Source organism: Notothenia rossii (assembly GCF_949606895.1).
Source record: "Notothenia rossii genome assembly, chromosome: 4".
Lineage (NCBI taxonomy): Eukaryota > Metazoa > Chordata > Actinopteri > Perciformes > Nototheniidae > Notothenia > Notothenia rossii.
In genome coordinates this window covers 66,337,812-66,360,917 of record NC_136902.1, presented here as the reverse complement: position 1 = coordinate 66,360,917, position 23,106 = coordinate 66,337,812, and the positions used below count along the sequence as shown (strand labels likewise).

Below are 23,106 nucleotides of genomic sequence, written 5' to 3'. Positions count from 1 at the left end.
ACATCATCATCATCATCATCATCATCATCATCATCATCATCATCATGTTCCTAATACAACATACAAAAATTAAGTTAAAATAAAAAAAGACCTGCAGAATGCAGGCAAAGAACAGCTGTACTGCTGAGCTAATTTCAAATTCAGTGTGGATCTGGCAGCGGACAGTGGGTAAAATATATTTGTAATGCCTTTATCTGGAGACTTTTTTGTTTTGTTTCTATAACTGGTTAATTTATGTTAGTTTGGGGGAAAACAAAAGACTGATTCCTCAAGATAAGTAGTGTGAATAGTCAGTAACTACACAGCACCACAGGTCAGCTCTGCTGAATCTTTCTGTGAAAACTGTAGTCTATAAAAAGTGTCAAAGATGTAAGCTCTATGTTAAAAAACTGTTAACTGATAAATGAAAAGGACTGATCTGAATGTTATCTTTAGCAGGAAGTCATTGCATTTACAGATTCTGTTGAGTGTGTTAGAATGATTTACAGTCAGATCAAGGACAATCATTACTGAACAATTCAAAAGATATTTCAAGGGCTATGCTGTAGTAGCATCCAATATCATACTATCATCCAAAATCATACTATTGCACTTGACTCCAGTGTTGAGAGGAAGCAAAATTAATGTTAACTAGGTCGATTTGTAAAGTGTTTTCTCTCTGTTCCATGGGGTTTCCATGTCTGGCATAATGGACATAGCTATAACGACATTTGGTTGTGCAACCATATGTTGCGTAATGAGAATCCTTGTTTTCTACCTATACTATTTACTCCTTTTAAATCCATGCCTTGTTTTAAGCATTAAACACATCATGCTCAGGTGTGCGTAAAGATATGATATGGTTTCATACCGAGTCAACAGTGAGTTCCTGCTCTTTCTGCAGCAGCAGGACGCTCTGGTCGATGGCTCTGACGGAGCACATGGAGCCTGGGTGAGCCTGCAGGGTGAGCGTGGTCTTCTCTGCTGGAAGCTCCTGGAGAGAGGAGAACCTCAGAGACACCTGCAGAGAAGACACAGAGGTGGGGAAGCATTAGTTTGAAAGCCCAAAAGAAGTGAAGAAGTAAAGCCCTACTGTATGGTAAAGACTTAAAACCATGAAGTTGAATACCTTGTTATTGAGGCAGAGCCTGATTGGAAAGTCCATGCTATCGGCCACAAGCTCCCCTTTGGGCATCACAGTATAAATGACCACCTGGGCAAAAGGGGCCAGGTTTGTAACCTGACGCAGTGGCACAGACAACTCTCCTTTGTTGACTGAACCATGACAAACAGAGAGAAAAGGAAATTACAATTATCACAATAAGTAAACACAAATAAAATACTCTTCTCATTCAACGAACCTAATATAATAACCTGCGAAAGTAGCCTGATGCTAATGTAGGTACCAATAGGCACCTACATATTTCTTTTTTTTAAATAAATGCCCTGCAGGTGGAGAGTCCACTGGTTGCAAAAACTCTGAATGCATAGAAGTCTATGAAATACATCATGATGTTAGTTTTGAACATTATGATCCCATTTAGAGTCAAATAGACAATGAAGTAGGTTGTGCATTTGGGCGTGGCTACCTTGTGATTGGCATCTGCTGACAATAATAGAAATACAATCATGACCAGACTAATCCATTTTGATGCCCATCTTAGTTTAAGTAGCAGTTGTTATTACCAATTCCCGCTTGAACAACAACTGGGAGACTGCCATGCTGAACAATTCCACCCCTGGACATCACCTACGAAGAAACATGACGCAGGCAGATCAATTAAATAATTACATTAGATATAGTTTTGCAATGCATCATACAGTCTTTCAAGTTCAGTCAGACATTAGATTAGAAAAACAAGACTGTCCAACTAGTCAACAGCGCAAAAAAAAACATGACATTTTGCTACTATCTTTCCCAGTCCGTTAGTGTGCTTCAGCTACAAACAAAAAGCTAGCAACATGTGGCTGATCTTTGCAAAACTGGTAATTCCAATGAGCTAATACTGACAGTACCTCATAACTTATTACACAAGTCTTACCAGGTAAAAGAATTGGAGGATCTCCTGGCCGTTCTTCAGCTCCGTCCCCTGGATTATGTAGTGAGCACGCACCGTAGCGTCTTTGTCACAAGCCAGCTTCCCGTTCACCTGCATGAGTTTCAGGAAACTACTGCTCTTGGAGTAAAATGCTATGACGTTGTGGTATGCAGTCCTGTACTCTGGTCTGCGCACGTCTGCCACATAAGGCTCATTCACTTCCGTCTTTCTGGATCGCGCCTGTAGACCAAAAACAACCGCCTTCACTTATAGAAAGGTGCAGTATTGACGTATTTTTGAAGTCTAGCATATCAAGGGTTCCATAGTCAAAAAGCAACAGGATTTCCTTATTGGATTTCCGTCTAATGCAGAAAATATGCTTTGTGGCCAACACAAGTTTTTTTCCGCAGGATAATCTTCACATATTAACACCACTTTAAGATTTCTGAAGAGTAAAACACAATCAGCAGAAGTAAAAAGCTATAAACAAACTACATGATGGGAGCAAGCGCCATTTTTCTGACTCATAGAAGCTTTGGATATACAGCAGTGGGGTACCTTCTGACATATTTTATATTGTAGAACCAAATGTGAAAATCTCGTAAATGTGTGTTAGCCACAGAGCTTTTTTTCCGGCTGCTAACCACAAACACATTGGAAAAAACTCTGAGACAATGTCACCGGAAGTGGTATATTACCAAGTCTTTTCCAGATGTTAGGCCTTATCCCTGCACTCTACATACCTTTAACTATTACATATAAACCTTAATGATCTCAAAATGGGATACGTTTAAAAAATAATCTACACCCGTCTTGTTCACCTCCAACATGATCAATAGGGTGGAACATTTCTGGATTGTATAATTGATCAATAGTGAATTGGTTATAAATAGGAAGCTCTTGAACTGAATTCATTATTCTGCAGTAACCAACCTGTAGATTCACATTGTCCTTCCAGAGGGCGGTGTCAAAAGAAAATGAAGCCTTGCCATTCGTGCCTGTAGTCAGCGTTACTTCTTGAGAGTTGCCAGCAGACACATACACGGCCTCATTGGCGACAGCTTTGTTGTCTGGACCGATCACTTTGACCTGTAAATAAGTGAGAAAGCAGAAGCTAAAAGTTCTTCATCCATTCAACAAAGTGACACTTTCAAGTACTGTAGCACTAAAATTGTACACTTTGCGATGCTGGTCATTTAAGGGTTTAAGCCTAAAGGGGTTATTCCCTCTGGTCCTCTGTGTGATAGAAATATTCAAATGGTCAATATGTATGCAGTATCAGCTAGCATATTAGCAATGGTGATATTGGCCTACTTTTAATTCAGTAGGTGAACCTATGTTCATAAAATTGTGTGTGTGAGCTTAACTGTATATATAAAACTAAAACGGAGCATTTTCTGTCAACTCAGAATTCAGACTTTTTTAAACTGTATTGTGTGCTGCTCATTTTATTGTTGGTGTATAGGCTACTTCCTGAATATGCTCATTTTTCAAATATCTTGTTTTTCTCTTTTCTAAAGGTTACATTACATTTAAGTAAAAAACATTTTTTTGATATTTTTTACCTCTTTTATGTATTTCATATTGAGGTTATCAAAAATTTACAAATCAGGTTACATTACCTTTAAATTTAGATGCTCAGATTAGGTTACATTTCTTTTTTTTTACAGGTTGTAAACAAATGTATTTTCAAAGATACCCTCTCAACTGTTTGTGGATAATTTCCCAAACTGTGGTATCGCTGACTATCCACTAGCATGGATATGAATAACTATGTATCATGTGGTGTGGTGACGGCAGCTATATCGTAGCTCCCAGTGGTCTCTCTCCAAATACTTTTCCCTCGAACAAGATGCCAGGCTTGTATGCTTCAGGCACGTCCTCGAAGGTGACAGTTCTGACAATAGCGCTGAAGCTGGTGCGCCCTGTGCCTGTAAGAATGACTCCTAAATGGTAGAAAACATACAGATCACAGCTCATCAGGAACTAATGGTGATTACTCAATGAACAGTCAATGTTCCTGTGTAAACAGTCAAGCTACCTGTGCCGTACTCCTCCAATTCTGCATTCAGCTCAAAGCTGCCATCGTTCATGTTCCTGTTGAGTCGAAACACCGCCAAGTTCACAGTTTGTGAAGCACAGCCAGCTTTGTCAGTCTGGAAGATAATAGCACAAGTCAATTTCAACCCAAAAAAGAGAATTAGAGGGAGGAATAACAGCATGTCTTTCATTAATCTGGAGTACTCACCGTCAGTTCATAAGTCTTGCAGATATCTTTTTCCCTTTTACTTGAAAACCAGTACATTTGGGTAGCAATTTTGCAAAAAACTGCCTTGACTGAACCGACAACTGGTTTCCCATAGGTGTATCTGCAGGAGAGAGCACAAAGATTGAGGAATGCTCTTCAGGAATGGATAAATGGACATTTAAAATGTGTATTTATTGCAGTGCTGTACGTTAATCCCCAAAAGCCCAAAAATCCCAAAATAACTTTTAAGGTCTGTTGCTATTTCGGGGTATATGCAGAAATCCTGGGGTCAAATGTAATACCTTTTAAGACCTTTTTTAAGACCCTTTCCATACATTTTAAGACCTCATCGCAACTTTGAGTTCTAACCGGTTACATTGGCTACACACTTTACCTCACATTTACTATATTGATTGTAAGATAGCACAACTAAACAGAGTGCAGACAGACCACTGAAGCCTCCTCTCCACATGAACTTCAACCTCTCTGTGAAGGTCAGGTTTAATGCAGTATGCTGCTTTGTTGCTTCTGTAGACTCTGTGCTCTTTCATTCCAGTAAAACTCCTCAGAAACCATTAGAAACCAGTATTTGAACAATAAACAAAACAATTGACAAAACTTTGAACTATGAAATATATTAAACTTTGGTGCACTTTAGCGGGGTAATGCCATATAGGAGCTCCCTCACAAATACCCAGGGGTTAAATTGGGCTGGGGCTGTCCGGGGCTAAGCCCTGGCACATAGGACGATGCTTTGACGTCATCACCCTCACACATTTGTCATATGTTTACAAAAAACGATATATGTTAAGACTTTTCTCGTTCTTAATATAGACTATATTAGGGTCAATATGTGTTCACTTTACTTTAAAATAGCAGATCTCTGTGACCGGATATAGTTTGGCTTAGACCCCGCCCCCGGCCCCTCGAGGACGCATACGGTAAAACGCATACGCAAACGCAAAAAAGTATTCCGTTAACACGCATTCAATTCATTAACGTGTCCGTTCACACTAGACTGCTGCAAACGCTGTAGTACATATGCCAGGCCTGTAAGTGGCGCTGCATGCTGCCGCCACAAAATACACCAAAAGCAGCGAAGAAGACCCCGGAGCATGGTTGCCATGGTTGCCCTTCTGTTTATTCTCCGCGGTGGACGGCGTGTTCTCCTGCTGTATATCTCTCAGGTAGTCGATGAGCAGATGAAAAACACCCACCTCTCCGCCTCTTCCAAGGAACGAGGGGACCGTGCGGCAGAGTTTCCATAAAAAAAATGTTCCGCCGGTCAACATGTCCGTTAAAGTTTAAATCTTCCGTACAAAATTAGAAAAGTGCCGATCAGAGGTCTTCTTTGTTAATTATTGAGCTTTAAAACAAATTGATAACGACTCTGTTCTCTGTATAATAATTTTTAATAAACGGTGCCTGTCTCTCTTTTCCTCCCCCTCTTCTGACAGCCCAGCAGCAGCAGGAGACATGGGGAGAGGGAGGCGTGCTATTTCATCGTTATCAGAAAATGATCATATAGGGCAGGGGTCGGCAACCTTTTTGATATGAAGTGCCATTTAAAAAAAAACCACATTTAAATAATTGGTTTAAACGGCATAATAATAAGGACGATCGTCCGTTCTGTGATTCTCCAGAGCACACATGTTATGATATTAGGGTCATGCAGAGTGAGAGGAGATTGCTGTCCCTTTGAGAGAGAGAGAGAGAGAGAGAGAGGGAGAGAGAGAGAGGTGTGGCTTGTGCATGTGTGTGTGTGTGTGTGTGTGGATGGCAGAGCGAGAGTGAGGGAACGTGTGTATGTTTCTGGAAGTGAAACGAGGCAACAGAAAAACTGAGGTCTGTGATGTATTTTGTGAAACAGAAGAACAACTAAATAAATGCAACGGCATCCCAAGAAGAGCTCGCCTCTCTCCAGTCATTTAAGCTAAAGTGGGTTATTGAACCTGAAGCTTGTTGCTTCTGCCCTCCTCGACTACGGTCTGGGAGCCGACAGGAAAGTTCAACACACAGCTGGCCAGTCCGCCCCTTTGTAGCATATTATTTCGATGAGAGATGGCCAGATCGCCACTGGGCTTTCAACAAACAAAAAAAACTGCAGCATTTGTACAGCTCCTTATGGGTAGTGCAATTAGTGAAGTGCTTTCCTCCGTGGTGAAACGATCAGCACTGCACCACGGAGGAAAGCGGCAGAAAGTCACCTGGAGATAAAGAGAGCGGGGCTGCGTTGCGTACATGGCTTCCTTCTGCAAGTAACGGGGAGACGCGCTCTGGCAGCGGTCTCGTTCAGGATCCGAAAATACAATTTAAATATTTTGCACTTATTCCACTTATTCCTAGTGTGCCACTGGTTACGGTGCCAGGGGTTGCCGACCCCTGATATAGGGCTTACACACGGAGCCGTTGGACCCCCAGAGCGTTGCGTATGTCGGTCTACCCACCTTGGGACCCCCCCCCCCCACAGAGCGGAGCAAGGCAACGAAACTTAAAATAAGAAGCGGCATTTTACGGCGCGCTATGCATGGGGCCGCCTTGAGGGGGTTTCCCGACATGTCGTTTCAGTAAATGAAAGAGTGTTTCATGTTGTCGTTGCTGTGGGACTTCTTAATACCTTGGAAAATGCCGTTTAATACTTTTTAATAGCCTTAATTTTCGCTAAATTGATTTATCAGCTTTTAATACTTTTTAAGACCACGCGGACACCCTGTATTTGGTTGTAATAGCTATAAGCTGCTGTTTGTTCATTATGAATGTGTATTTGTGAAGCAATAGGCCATTGGACAAATGAGCTTTCGGTCCAGTGGGACATATTTTGGACTATTGGGGTGTTGGCCTTCAGATACCAGTGAACAGTTTTCTGTGTGAGACGCACACTCAGACACCATTTCCTAAAACAGTTGTATACTCTTGCAAAAAAAAAAATTGCGGGAGTACCAGTACAGCTTGTATTTTCGTTATACCAAAATTGAGGAGAATTACATTTTGGAATTTGTTTTTATAAAATAGCCACTATGCCAAATGTCATTGCCATTGCTAACCACTGTCGGTCTTTTATGTGGGACACTCACTTTCCACAAATCTTTAGCGTTGCCTCCCGGTCCAGGATGGAGATCACATTGGGTAATTCAACCTTTACCTCATATTTGGGCAAAACTGAAGGAGAGGAAAATTATTTTAAAATCGAACTGCTGAAAAGGTACATAGATCAAAAATATAAATCATGTTGGTAATATTCAGCAAATAACTGCAGCAGACCGTATTCCTTGATGTCGAAGCTGTGGGATATTTGCTCTCCTTGGTCCGTTGTGGCAGTGATCACGTATCTTCCCTGAACCGCCTCAGGAATTATGGGGTGGGAAATGTCAAGGATACCGCTAACAAGGTTCCTATCCAACCACTGAGCAATGCGATTTGAATTGGGATCCTACATGAAGGCAGAGGCACATTTGAGGTTGAGTTTAGACCCAAACATTTACTGTGGACTGATGGTGGTGGCTCATGGTGTCTATGCTCACAAGGACGTTTTTCTATCCTTCATAATAAGGCAACAAAAACCTTTGGGATTTTTTCCTTTAATTGTTACATCTTTTAAATTATTCGGATGGCAGTTTGTATAAAGACAATATATTACTTGTGAAAGTAAGTGTAATACCTTCGGTTCATGTCAATGTTTGTTGATTGGATTGTATGTTTGGCACTACAACTAGGGGTTGCCATAATCAAATGGAAAGCCCAAAACAATTTTAAAATAGCCAATAATAAAACATTCTCAAAATAAAACAACACTGCATTTATGTAGTCTATTAGCATATAATTATATCATTAGCAGGCAATGTGTATAAGGGTCTTGTACAGTAATCATTAGAGCCATTTACTCATACTATAACTTTTTGTCAGTCTTACCTGGAGCTCCACCACTTTGTACTGAAAAAGAAAAGAACATTTTCAGTTGCATGTAGAATTTGTACAATATTATGCAAGAAGAATACAACTATAAAACAAATTCACAGAATATAAATCATCAGCTTCTTCAATAGCAAACATTTACAATCCACAAACAGGAGGAGTACTGGGTAATGGGCAAGATTTACCTGGTTGAACACAAAAGTGCAAAATACAGAAGATCAAATTAAAAGAAAATACACTTTCATTCACTTACTAATATAATGCTATATCTGTGATAGTGTTGGAAGCAGCAGCTACATAGTTTTGGATGAAGTTTCATACAGTTAAAAAAGAAACCTTATACATTTCAGCAGGGGTATAATAATACAAAATAAATCAATTTCTGACTTTAAACATTTGATTTGAACACATTTGTTCTGTCATTTTATATATTCACACATATTCAATATGTTTCATATGTTTTAGTTTAGAGACTTGTATAGTAGGTCAGACAGTATTACACATATATTATGAATTAATTAATTGCAATTAACAATAGTATCCCATTAATCAGAAAAATCCTCTGAAACGGCACTAAAACACACCGGAATCACTTTACCCGGCATTTTGTATTAAATATTTTTAAGAGGCCATGTTATGCTATTTGCTGTAGTGTGTTAGGTATATTTAACTGGTATAAATTACATGTGTTCTCTCCAGGGGGAGTTTCTCTCCCACACTTCCCCCCCCCCCCCACCTGCCTGAAACACCTACATTAGAGCCCTTTGTTTACTTTCAGAAAATAGTGATATCACTATGTATTGGCTAGCGTTCCTACTCATTGTACTTGATGGGCTCTAAGCGGTCGACCAATCACAACGCCGGCCAGCTAATCAATCAGAGAAGACTGGGCTCTGGTTTCAGACAGAGGGTGAAAAGAGGGGCTGCAGCACAGGCAGTATGAGAAGAATAAAGACCTTTTTGAACAATAAAGCATGGAGACATGTCACAGTAGAGACACTAAATACAAATATCAACCTGGAAATTAGCATAATATGGCCCCTTTAATATATCAAAAATATCTTTTAGTACAAATCCTTATGACAGCCTTATTTTTCACTATAGGAGCATTTTAAATGGTTCACAATATCACAGCTAAATGGACTACTTTTAGCTTTCTACCGGCATGATATGATCCATTTGAATTTATTTCACTTTGGCAACACACAGTTTTGTTTTTATCCTCTCAACACAAACGGAAAATGCCGCAAGCCTGTATTTATTCAGATGTTTGGGTCAGATGCAGTGTGTGCCAAATGAACTCTGACGGCATATTTATCACACTACTCCACACGGCGATTCACGCCCACGCTGTCTTCTAAATCAACAAACAACCCTCCTTTTACCTCCCACTCTCCTGAACCAAAATAGACCTCGCTCCTCAGATTCAGTGACTGCTTGGTAGAAATCACACCAGATTGCAAAGTTGCCTGGTTGGAATAACTAAATATATCACGAGACATAAAATAATTTTGAAAGGCGATAACAAATAAATATACATACCAGTCGGGCTACAGGAATGAAATTGGAATCCATCGAGACGATTCGGAATTGGACTGTAAATAAAAAGCAGAAAAAATAAATAAAAAATAGCACTAATGTTTTTTCTGAACATAAAACACAAACAGCAATACATAACATCGGTAAGGGAAACAGAGAATCAATTAAATAAAACCCTACAGTACAGCCAGTGGGAGGAGGGACATCTGATGGATAACTTGCATGGTACAAAGGCCAGTGTTTCCCCTAGGATGGAGTCATAGCAGCGGTGCTAAGGCACGTGGGCCCAGCATAATGTGAGCGCGGAGCGCGTGGAATTTTTTAATGTGTGCGCGTGCGAAGTGCGCCCCGCCAATTTGTTTCTATGTGTCAGCACAAGAAAGGCTCTTGAGGCCTAGTACCAGGTCCGGTTCTAGACAATTTGCTGCCCTAGGTGAGATTTTAGGCGACATTTTATTTGTAAAGAATAAATGACAAATCTCTACAAAAGACAAATACACTGCAAAAACAGAAACTTATTGACATAGGTAATAGACGTCAAAATGGCTTCAAATGTATTCAGTATTGTATGAACATGTTGGAATTGGGGGGTGGACGTCACATCCTCTAGGGCAGTGGTCGCCAACCAGTCGATCGCGATCGACCGGTCGATCGTGAGTGTGGTGCGGGTAGATCGCGGACCGTTAAAAAAAAAGTAACAAAAGAAAGAAAAATAAAATTAAAATAATAATGTTTGAAAAATACGTTTTTAGATGTAAACCTATCATCCACCACCCCGTTGGCAGGTGCCACTTGATTGACATATATTTGAGACAACTCAATAATATAATACATTAACCGTGCTTTACGTGAACCTCATCATGAGTCATGACACAAGAGAGGACGGCAGGACTGCAATGTCCCTTGTTCAGTGAATGCAACAGAGGCAAGTCACCAGACCAATCAGAGAGTTGCATGGAAATACACGTGTGCTTGTGTCATTCAAGCTCGGCTCTGTGTGTGTGTGTGTGGCAATAGCGCATTTAGGGAGAGAGGGGGAGAGAGGGACCGGTGCTAGCGGGGACTGTGATGTTAGCATCTGGTTAGCTAGCTGCACTAACGGACATAAGGAGCTGTCTCGACAACAAGCTGGAGGAGAGTCCTCCCCTGTCAGACTGAGGGGCTCAGGTGAGCTAAAGGACTCTTGAGTGTTTAGAACGGTTTTGTCACAAATTATTCAAAAGATTATTTCCGCGGCACACCTTCATATGATCATTATAGTTATACAAACAATAAAAGAATAAATGAAAAACAGTTATGAAATAGCCTACTATACAGCATGTCAGTAAAACAAGAATACAGTTTGAAAGGAGAATGATTTGTAAAATATCCATAAAGAAAAAGAAAATTTGTTTACAGTTCTGTTTCATCTGGGTGTTGAGAGATGTATCCATAGATCTCTTCATGTTGCTCTCAAAGTGCACCAGATTGATGCTTTCAACGTCAATATTTTCAAAAAATCTTCCCGGGGGAGTATCCCCCCGGACCCCCCTAGAGGAGGTGAGGTCCTCCCCCCAATAGCACTTTACCCCTGCCTATATGCCTTGAGCTGATTATGGAGCCTTCATTGTAACAGTAATTCAGATGCAATTAGCCTATACAGGACTGTCTCAGAAAATTAGAATATTGTGATAAAGTTCTTTATTTTCTGTAATGCAATTAAAAAAACAAAAATGTCACATTCTGGATTCATTACAAATCAACTGAAATATTGCAAGCCTTTTATTATTTTAATATTGCTGATTATGGCATACAGCTTAAGAAAACTCAAATATCCTATCTCTAAATATTAGAATATCATGAAAAAGTATACTAGTAGGGTGTTCAACGAATCACTTGAATCGTCTAATTAACTCGAAACACCTGCAAGGGTTTCCTGAGCCTTGAAAAACACTCAGCTTGGTTCAGTAAACTAAATCACAAGTATGGGGAAGACTGCTGATCTGACTGCTGTCCAGAGGACCGTCATTGACACCCTCCATCAGGAGGGTAAGACACAAAAAGAAATTTCTCAAAGAGCAAGCTGTTCACAGAGTGCAGTTTCAAAGCACATCCACAAAAAGTCTGTTGGAAGGGGGAAATGTGGCAGGAAACGCTGCACAACCAAGAGAGATGACCGCAGCCTTAACAGCATTGTGAAGAAGAGTCGCTTCCAGAATTTGGGGGAGCTTCAAAGACAGTGGACTGAAGCTGGAGTCCAGGTATCAAAAGTCACTGTTCACAGACGTGTCCGGGAAATGGGCTACAATAGCCGTATTCCCATGGTCAAGCCACTTCTGAACTCAAGACAACGGAAGAGGCGTCTGACTTGGGCTAAGGAAAAGAAGCACTGGACAGTTGCACAGTGGTCCAAAGTCCTCTTTTCAGACGAAAGCAAGTTTTGTATTTCATTTGGAAGTCAAGGCGCCAGAGTCTGGAGAAAGGCTGGAGAGGAGCAAAATCCAAGTTGCTTGAAATCCAGTGTGAAGTTCCCACAGTCAGCGATGGTTTGGGGAGCCATGTCAGCTGCTGGTGTTGGTCCACTGTGTTTCATCAAGCCCAGAGTAAATGCAGCTGTGTACCAAGAGATTTTAGAGCACTACATGCTTCCGTCTGCTGAAAAGCTCTATGGAGATGAGGAATTCATTTTCCAGCATGATCTGGCACCTGCCCACAGTGCCAAAACCACCAGTAACTGGTGTACTGACCATGGCATTACTGTCCTCGATTGGCCTGCAAATTCCCCTGACCTGAACCCCATAGAGAATATGTGGGGTATTGTGAAGAAGAAGCTGAAAGACACCAGACCCAACAATGCTAATGAGCTAAAGGCCGCTATTGAAGCATCCTGGGCATCCATAACACCTCAGCAATGCCACAGGCTGATTGCCTCCATGCCACGCCGCATTGATGCAGTAATCCGTGCAAAAGGATTCCCAACCAAGTACTGAGTGCATTAATGGACATTTTCAAATGTTTGATTGTGTTTTGCTGTTATAAATCTTTTTTTTTTACTTGGTCTGAGGAACTATTCTAATTTTTTGAGATAGGATTTTTGAGTTTTCTTAAGCTGTATGCCATAATCAGCAATATTAAAATAATAAAAGGCTTGCAATATTTCAGTTGATTTGTAATGAATCCAGAATGTATGACATTTTTGTTTTTTTAATTGCATTACAGAAAATAAAGAACTTTATCACAATATTCTAATTTTCTGAGACAGTCCTGTATATAAGGCCTCAAATTGGAAGCATTGTCTGGGCCGTCTTTTTCACTCAATTCTGCAATAGGTAGATCTCGCCTTTCACCTAGGCCGAGGTCGGTGATCTTGGGCTTAAAAAGGTTGGTGACCACTGCTCTAGGGGGTCCGGGGGTATGCTCCCCCGGGAAGATTTTTGAACATTTTTTGAACATTTTACAGTAAAAATGCTTCAATCTGGTGCACTTTGAACACACAATTACTAGAGACCTGATCTAGGGTGTACAACTCTAAAACGCCCATATGAAAAAGATCGGTTTACATTTTAATGCACATAACCAATAACCTACCATAGCCAATAACAAATAAATGTAGCTTATTTTATTTTTATTGTTCATTCATATCTTATTTTACCCAGTTAACATTTATTTATTTATGAATATTTTTGTATCTCTCCAACTTTAAACGATATTTTTGGTTTACTGTCCTATAGTATACATTGGAATGATTTGAAACCTGTTTTTATTTATCCTAATAATTATAAAGGAGTGCCTTGGAAATATGTGTTTACATAATTTGTGGTCAAAACGTTGACCCACTGAGATAACTTAGACTAAAATTAACTATCTAAATACTCAGAGAGTCCTTCACCTCACTGAGCCTCTCAGTCTGACAGGAGAGCTCTCCTCCACCCTGGTTGTAGAAACATCTACTTCTTATATCCGTTAGCGCAGCTAGCACCAGATTCTAATAACAACAGCACCGGTACCGGTGCGCCCTCTCCCTTGCTCGCTGCCACGCTCGCACTTTGGCTGTGAGCTGCGGGCGCCTGATAAGCCAAAATCCCCCACTTTCATCACTTACAGCGCCCAAAATACAGGGCAAATTAATCGTGTAACCGGGGTGAAAAGGGTGTTACATTTACTTAATTATGAATGTTGTTACATCAAGGCCGAACATTTGGATGAGCGCCAACGGTCAAAAATGTTTTTTCCCTCCCAGAGCTACCAGCGCACCGCCCCCCAGATCTGGCGCCCTAGGCCAGAAATGGGCCCTGCCTAGTACATACAGTGGCAATGTCTCAACATTTAGCAAAAATACACCTTTATTGAACATACAGTAACACAAATACTATAAATTCACATCAAAAACAATCAAAAATGAAAAAGGGTCACAACTTATTATTATTTTAAGAAAAAAAAAAAGTAAAGAAAAAAAAAATATATATATATATATTTTTTTGGTACCTGGCTGGCTCCCCCTAGCAGCGGCGCGGCGCTGCGCCGCCACTATTTGTATATAAGGGAAACACTGAAGGCACTATTCTTAAAGGCCTAACTTAGATAAAGTTTGCTAAGTTTCTAGTGATGGCGGACTGTGTATATTTCTGAAGTTTTCCTATTGCGTTACACTGTACGGTGAAGTGCTAGTCAGCCACAGTCTAGTGTTTATGAGAAACAATGTTTAAAAAAGGCACTGCAGCAATTCATATCTGCCTCTTTGTCAAGTTAGGGGAATTATTTAAAAAAGAAAATCAGTCAAAATTAGATCAGCAGAATCTCTGAAGTGGTAAGGGACAAAAGGTCCAAAGTAATGCTACTCTATAGAATGTCTTTAGTGATACCCCTGGTGCCTGGAAAACCCCTATATGTAATACTGGCTTTTCATGAAAAATCCCCAAACACAAGACAAAGTAACCCTGATGACATCACTGAACTAGTCATTTTATTGAAGCTCCTCCAGAGCCATGGAGTGGGTAGGGTCTAATCATAGAGGATGTTATGGTAAAGAGGAGAAAGACCTTCTTACCACTGCCTTTTCCACGGATAACCAATCAGATGAAAGCTGATTTAAGCTAGTAGGGGAGGTCACCATAGAAACGTTTCTTTAGGTTTTTAAATACAACCCGATTGCGTGAAATGCCTTTTACTAACGAAGCACTTTTTGATTACATATGTACTGTACGGTGGCCAGCATGTGCCAATGCTCTTCAAAACCAGCAAAACACTTTTGCACATTTTCCGCTGCAGTTTTAAAATATAAAGACTAACATTTGCCAAAACACATCCAAATGAGGAAACATCTTCACCCACTTCACAAAACATGCACATTGCTTACTGAAGGCGCAGCATAAACGAAACCCTGCAAAGACAAAACGCTTCAAGTGGCTCAAAACCCAACGGAAAAAGGGACACTAAAATGTATGCACTCTGGAGTGCATTCGGGAATAATTTTAGCCAACTGTAACTGCTGTTGGGAACTTTCCTAAAATGTCCTTTTTATTGGATTATTTTAACGATGTCAACGCACGATTCCTTCCAATATTATTGCAAATCTGCTGTAAGCTATAGGGAACGTAACCAACCTAGTCATTTCAAACGACACTTAGTTATGGAACAGACTAACGTCAACAAGCGCTCTTCTTCCAGCTGTACATCACTTTTTAGTGTCCTCGTTTTCATTTGAGCATCTTGCAGCGTTTTTTTTACTTGCAGCGTTTTCAGTTTCTAGGGTTTTGTTAATGGTGGTACTTAGGTTGGTGGATGTTTCTTTTTTATTTGCATCGTTTTTTAAAGTGCAGCGTGTTTCTCCTAATTTTAGTGTTTTGTCACATTAGGACATCTGTCTCGTCTTTCTATAGCAAATATACCATGGTAATATTAGTTTAGCAATAAAGTGGTGATTAAAAAAAGCACATTACACATTATATTAGTGCATGTTAAAAAGTTATGTTGGGTTTTACTGCGTTTTTTTGTGTGATATGTTTTGCATTAAACCTGCACCAAGAAATCAACCATCGTCTTTCTGTGTTGAATATAGTTATAATTCCTAAAGTTGTCAAGTAGTGGATCAGCATTATGTAGTCCATAATTGTGCAAGTGCAGCTGAACTGGTAGGCATTGCAGAGGGGAGAATGTGGGCTGTATGAACAGCACGACTGCAGCAGAGCAGTCATTTTACCACACAGCAGGAAACCCTAAAACTGAAGTACCACAACATGTGATACTAACCTGTCTGTCCAGGTTTGTAGATGGGTTTATCAGTCTGGATGATGTGGATGAAAGCAGGACGCTCAATCAGGATTTTGGTTTTCTTGCTCATCAAGACACCCTCACCCATAATATTGACATTAATGGATGCCACAGTCCTGTGACGCACTGTGGGGACCTGTAAAAGAAGACAACATACATCTTTCAGAGAGGGTATGTGACATGGCCCATACTATGTTTTCTGGAGTTTTCTCTTTCCTGTAGTGTGTTGCATACGTTTTTGCATTAAATTAAAACGCCTCCTTTGGACTCCTTTATTTACTTCTGCAACAAAGTGACATCACTTTGTAACACGTGTGCTTCTATTTGCTAGCGCTAATCACAACAAAGCCAGCCAGTTTACCAATCAGAGCAAACTGGAAATGACAATAATCTGGCCCATTTAAAGCTGAGGACATCTTACTTGATTTTCAGGTTCATACTTGTATTGTGTGCCTCTACTGTGACATGTTTACATGCTTTAATGTTAAAAAGGGTCTTTATTTTTCCCCCATAGTGCCTGTGCTGCAGCACACCCTCTGTCTGAAACCAGAGCCCAGTCTGCTCTGATTGGTTAGCTGGCCAGCTCTGTTGTGATTGTTCAACCTTTTAGAGATGACGAAAATGTCCCTCCCCTTAGCTTATCATGTACGTTGTGTTGGAGCACTGAGTGGGGGAAAACTCCCTTTGGAGGGAACTTTGTGATTTTACCCTTTGCAGACCAAAACAGACCTATACCGCGACATGGTTAATCATGAAATGTTGTCATATGTTTTTACTTGCTAATGGAACTGCGATTATATAACAGAGACTACTTCCAAAATGTGTATGGGCATTTTCCTGTATGCATGTGTGTGTCGTGAGACTGAGGGAAAGGGTTGTTTTCCAGAAGAATGCAGGTGCCGCCTTTGGTTAGTTGCAGAAAGACAAATGCCAGACTATGCCTGAAGCAGGGTCGAACACTGGTGAACGAAGTGAAACTAAGTGCTATTGTCACAGAGCTGATTGGGGTCGGCGGGTAATTTCCATCAATATGGAGCAAGGCCCATAAGTTGCATAACAGTGAGCAGCGTTGTGACAGAACCCAGAGCAGTAATTTATAGAGAACTGTTGGTGTTGAAAGGCTCAGTCATGGAGCCAGCTGGCTGATTAGGTACATCATAATTACATTCCATATTTTTTGTGCCATTAGTTTGATGGGGGGCGAGAGGAACGTGCCTTGAAAGCTCATGAATGCATCTAACCACTAACAACAACTTCCCTCCCAATCTTCCATACTCTACTTCGGCACTAAACAGGCAGAAGCAAATGACGAAGAGCAGTTATAAATTGTATTTGTTTTGACTGAAATTTGAGCTAACACTTTGCAAATTTCCAAAATGTGGAACATGGTACATGGAACATGGACACATGCTGAGTCAGACCTGGAAGTTTAAGCAGCGATAGAAGTCCTTGTCAACAGCCTGCTCGAGTATGGTGGTTTTGCCGGGGCCCATCTCGAGGGTGATGGTCAAATTGACGGGCTTCGTTGGGCCGTGGATGTGAGCACACAGGGTCTCCTGTTTCCCTCCTCTCACCTGGGAGCTCACAGTCACTGCAAAGATACTGTAGCCAGAAAGAGGACATTATATTAGTTTAAAAAAAGGACATGTGTGCTTCACATCAGAACAGAAAGCAGGGTTTTTAGTACTCATTCTTATGTGTTTGGTTATTGCAAAAATGCTCCTATATCAACTATTTGAGTAATGGATTTGTTCTAGCACCCATTGAGGCTGAGCAGAAGGAATTAATTAGCCGTTATTGACATCACCTGTTACATAAATTAAGTGCGTTATAGGGCTGTCCCGAATACCATATATATATACATATATATATATATATATATATATATATACACATACATATACATACATACATACATACATACATACATACATACATACATACACATATATATATATATATGCGCCTTTAAAACTGTGCTATATATAGACCTGGCAGCTAAATCCTGAAACCATACACCCCAGCACGTGCACTCCGCTCTGCATCAGCCAAACGGCTCGCTCCACCCGCACTGCGAGGGGGACCCAAGTTCCCATCAGCAAAAACACATGGGTTTGCTATCCTGGCTCCAAAATGGTGGAATGAGCTCCTCATTGAAATCAGGACAGCAGAAAGCTTACACATCTTCCGGCGCAGACTGAAAACTCATCTCTTTCGACTCTACTTCGAGCAATACAATTACTAAAAAGCACTTATATACTAACAAAAGACTGGCTTATCTAAAGCCAGTTGAGTAGCACTTGAAATGTTTTGGCTCTATGAAACCTGATGTAGCTACTTATATGATTCTGTTTTCTTCAAGTTTGTATCTTGTTGGTCGAATGCACTTATTGTAAGTTGCTTTGGATAAAAGCGTCAGCTAAATGCAATGAAATGTAATGTAAGAACTGTTACAGGATGTGTATTTTGAAAATGATGTAACTTTATTTTTTATTATATCATAACTTAGTACTTTTTAATGCATGTAACATATGTAACACATGTAACATTAAGCTGTCTGTGGCTCTTTTTTCTGCTGTAACTACATAAATGTCTCCTCTGTGGGACTAACAAAGGCATTCTGATTCTGATAAGTGGTGCGTGTCAGCAGCTGACATCGATCAAAGAGCGAGTTTGGGTTTTATTTTTGTAATATTAGTTGCAAAATGTTTTTATTTTATACATTTTTCTTTTATCAGTTTATGCATTATATTCCCGCTAGCTAGCTTACAAAATTAATAGCCTTGTTGACTTCTACATTCTGACAGTAGCATTAATATTGCAGTTGTCCAGGAGTCTTTTTCTCCCAACTACTACTGCCATGCATTTTTTGGCCTTTAAATGTGCTTTTTGATTTTATGCTAAGTTCTTATATTGTCTTTTTGGTTGCAACTTTGTCATTTGACGACACAAACGACCTCCTCCTCTCCTCTGACTCCGGCAACCTGAACATCCTCATCCTCCTCGACCTAACCGCAGCATTCGACACCATCAACCACACCATCCTGCTGTCCCTCCTCGAATCATCACTCGACATCACTGACACTGCACTCTCCTGGCTGAAATCCTACCTCACCGACAGACATCAGTTTGTCAACATCAACAACTGCACCTCCTCCACTGCTCCTCTGTCCCAAGGCGTCCCCCAGGGTTTGGTGCTTGGCCCCCTCCTCTTCATCCTTTACATGCTCCCCCTTGGCAAAATAATTTGTCGCCACAACCTTCAATTTCACTGCTACGCCGATGACATCCAACTTTATATCTCAAAGAAAACCATCACCCCCACAACACACTCCACTCTCACCAACTGTCTCTCAGAAATAAAAGCATGGATGCAAACAAACTATCTCCAACTGAACAGTGCCAAATCAGACATCATCATCGGCCCCCCCATCCCGTATCAAAGACATCCAGAATTTCAACTGCACCATTGACAGCCACACTCTATCTCCCCCCCCCCCTCACATCCGCAACCTCTGAGTCATTTTCAACAGTCAGCTCAAATTCAACCACCACATAAATCACATCACCAGGACCGCCTTTTTCCACCTCAAAAACATTGCCCGTCTCCGCCCATCACTCTCCTCCTCTGCTGCTGAAACCCTGATTCATGCATTCATCACTTCACGACTACTGCAATAGCATCCTCTATGGCAGCGGTTTTCAAAGTGTGAGGCGCGCCTCCCCTGGGGGGCGCCAGAGAGCTTCAGGGGAGGCGCAGCGTGAGACACAAAAGAACAAGAAAAAGACGAGTAAAGTGACACTTGCCCACTCGTGGTTGTCTGTGGACAGTGAGTTCCCCCACCTCGCCAAAAAGGCTGTAAAAGTGCTCATTCCCTTCCCCTCCACCTACCTGTGTGAGTGCAGGTTTTCCGCATTGACTTTGATCAAAAGCGAGTACCGGTCAAGGCTGCAGCCAGAGGATGATCTGCGTTTATTCCTGTGTGCATCAAAGACGCAGACTCATAGGGGTGAGTGTAATAAGGAGGCAAAGTTGACTTTCAGTGTGTTACCGGGAGCATATAAGGATTTATCCACCATGTTGAAAATGTTAAAAAAAAAATGTCATGAGAACACGGCGTGCGGAAATATACGGGTCGTGCTGCAGCTAGATGTGCCTGTCCTCTGTAAGAAGGTGTAGGCGACTGACATGCAAGGAAGAACGGCTGTCCACAGGCTGTTCCAACTTTAACAACTGTATTAACTTCCAGGGTAGTGAATTGAACATGCAATTGTAATTGGGTGTGTGGTATATTTTCATGCACGGACACGCATGTTCCACAACACACAAACTGAACAACACTCAATTTTCCGATCGGTACCAGCGTCCTTGCGATCTTGTTATAATAACAAGTGCACGTTACTATTGCAATATGGTTGAGACCATTCGGGCTTATTCTAGAGGGGTGCAAGGAATAGTTCAAGTAGTGGGGGAGTTTTATACAATATGTTTAAAACATAAAAATAAAAAGGTTTAAAAAAGTTATTGTTTAATGTTTTAAGGAGCTGACGCTCCTCAGCCAATCAAATCGGTGTGGTCAGCACGATAGATTCAAACACACACAGAGACGAGACAAGAGGAGAGAAACAGTCGGAGTAATTTCAAATGGCGGAAGGTAGACAGCGAAAACAGAGCATTCTCTTACTGGACCTCTTTGAAATGCAATTGAATACCCCTGCATTATAGCAACAACAACAATAATAATAATAATAATAATAATAACAGCAATAATAATTGGGAGGGGGGGCGCGGCTGTTCTTATGTTCTTTGAGGGGAGGCTCACCTACCCACACTTTGAAAACCCCTGCTCTATGGCATACCATCCAACCTCCTCAATAAACTCCAACATATCCAGAACTCTGCTGCCCGCCTCCTCACCCACACCCGCTCCCGAGACCACATCACTCCCATCCTCCAGAACCTCCACTGGCTCCCCGTCCGTCAAAGAATCCACTTCAAAGTCCTCCTCATTACTTACAAAGCCCTCAACAACCAGGCCCCCCCCCCCTGCCTCACAGACCTGCTGCACCACCACACCCCTTCCCGCTACCTCCGCTCATCAGAAGCCAACCTCCTATCCATCCCCACCCGCACCAATCACGGACCTGGGGGGACAGAGCCTTCTCCGTCGCTGCCCCCTTCCTCTGGAACTCACTCCCACAACCCATCAGAGACTGCACCGACCTCACCACCTTCAAAAAACTCACAAAAACTCACCTCTTCAATCTGGCTTTTCATGTGTGATTGTTTTTGTATTATTTGACTTTAACTTTAACTATATATTAATTTGTTGTTCCTTTCTTCTCTTTTCTTTTTTCTTCACTATTATCTGTAAAGTGTCTTTGAGCACCTGTAAAAGCGCTAACAAATTAAATCTATTATTATTATTATTATTTGTGGTGCCAACTGTACTGGAGAGGAGGATTTTGAAATGTATTTTTAAATCTCATTAAAGGTGGGGTAGGTAAGTTTGAGAAACCGTCTCGAGATAGACTTTTTGCTATATTCCATGGAACGCTCTTAACATCCCGATAGCAATGAATATCTTAAGTGCTTTGACAAAAAATCCATAAAAAAATGTCATCTGCGGAAGCCGTAGTGCTGTAAAAAGCACGACCAATCACTTTAGCCAGCCCGGCTAAAATAACTGGATGGCCTACCTGCCTGTCAGCCTTCCATCTGTGCACAAACTTATCTCGTGCCCTCATTGGTCATGTGCGCGTTCGTGTGTGTTGGAGGAGGGGCTCTGTAAGGAAGTGGCAGATTTCTTCCGGCTGTGTACTTTCAAATTCTAGTGCACTCGAGCTGGTTTCTCAAATTACCTACCCCACCTTTAAGTCTTTAATATATCTTATATAATAAAATCAGTTCAGTTTTTTCCTGGAATTGAGCTCCTCTTTCACCACTGAAAAATACCTATGCAAATTGGTGTTTGAAATGTGGTGTTATTTTAAATTGCATGAAATTACACGACCAAACAAAACTCTGCTGAATATGCTGTGTTTGAGGCTGGTTGGTACACAGGGGTCCGCACTGCCGCCAATGAGAAATAAAGGACACATTTAATTGAATTTTGGGTGGTGCTGCTGAGAATATTGATGTCATCTCAGCCTGAGCAAAAGTTGCATGATGAGGAAAAGTCATCTGACTCTGATACTAAACTATGAAAGGCATGCGAGTCAAGATGAGCACAGAGCAGATAACACAGAGGCCTGCGAAACAAAGGTCAGAACTCGATCAATCATCGACACACACACACACACACACACATTGCATAACAGTATCCTGAGGCCAACTACAAGACTGTTTGCCTCTCCATGACACGATACTGGATTTTAAGTCCTTTAGTGATGCCAAACATTCACCACATTGAATTTTAACTTTTAGCCAACTTCATCTCAACCGTCAAACACTGCGTGAGGGGACGCACGTAGCAAACTTTTGCAAACAATAACACGAGTTCCGACAGTTTGGGAGGGGAAAACATTGTACTCACGTTCCATCGAGAGTGGCCGATGTCGCAGTTTGCACGAGCGCTGATGCGATGACGACCGCGAGCATTAGCAGCACAGGTGGTGGTGCCATGTCTACACACCGGAGACAGAGCTTTGCAGCGGGGCAAGTTGAGCAGAGTGCACCGGAGGAGCATGAACTTCCAGACCAACTGACTGCAGGCCGTATGCAGAGAGAGCGGACAGTGATGTGCAGGGCAAGTTGCTCAAACGTAGGGGGGATGGAGGCGGTGGTTGGCTTTAATAACTCCAAACCAACGCCACCCCTCCCTCTGGAGTCACTCCCCCCCAAATCCGTTGGAGCTCGGCAGCCTCCTCCCTATTCCCTGAAGAGTTCCACTTCCCAAAAGTTGAATTACACAGTCCAGTACTCCCCTCTTCCAAATAATTTCAAAAAATCAACAACAGTTTCAGTAAAAAGATGAAAAACAGTGGAAGGTGGGAATAAAGGAGCCATTGTCTGATACAGGCATGATGACCATGCACTTTTAAAACTGTTGAGCAACAACTTGCCTGACTACAACAGGCTGTTTGAGTATTGAAGACAACATAGCACTTGTTACTGTTGTGGGGGCCCTGAGGAGCCCC

General features: G+C 41.4%; 1 protein-coding gene across 1 annotated transcript in view; it reads right to left on the bottom strand.

The window, feature by feature from the left end:
- Positions 1 to 22,825, bottom strand: part of LOC307034881 (alpha-2-macroglobulin-P-like) — a 47,067-nt gene extending 24,242 nt beyond the window's left edge. Inside the window, exons 1-15 of the mRNA XM_079673808.1 lie at positions 22,503 to 22,825; positions 17,388 to 17,568; positions 15,946 to 16,102; positions 9,721 to 9,773; positions 8,176 to 8,196; positions 7,528 to 7,696; positions 7,341 to 7,425; positions 4,267 to 4,387; positions 4,060 to 4,174; positions 3,855 to 3,964; positions 2,952 to 3,107; positions 2,022 to 2,258; positions 1,666 to 1,729; positions 1,109 to 1,254; positions 848 to 1,000 (exon numbers count right to left, since the gene is read on the bottom strand). Of these exons, the coding sequence (XP_079529934.1) occupies positions 848 to 1,000; positions 1,109 to 1,254; positions 1,666 to 1,729; positions 2,022 to 2,258; positions 2,952 to 3,107; positions 3,855 to 3,964; positions 4,060 to 4,174; positions 4,267 to 4,387; positions 7,341 to 7,425; positions 7,528 to 7,696; positions 8,176 to 8,196; positions 9,721 to 9,773; positions 15,946 to 16,102; positions 17,388 to 17,568; positions 22,503 to 22,591 (1,857 nt within the window). The 5' untranslated portion in view covers positions 22,592 to 22,825. The remainder of the gene's footprint in view (positions 1 to 847; positions 1,001 to 1,108; positions 1,255 to 1,665; positions 1,730 to 2,021; positions 2,259 to 2,951; positions 3,108 to 3,854; positions 3,965 to 4,059; positions 4,175 to 4,266; positions 4,388 to 7,340; positions 7,426 to 7,527; positions 7,697 to 8,175; positions 8,197 to 9,720; positions 9,774 to 15,945; positions 16,103 to 17,387; positions 17,569 to 22,502) is intronic.
- Between the last annotated feature and the right edge of the window lie 281 nt (positions 22,826 to 23,106).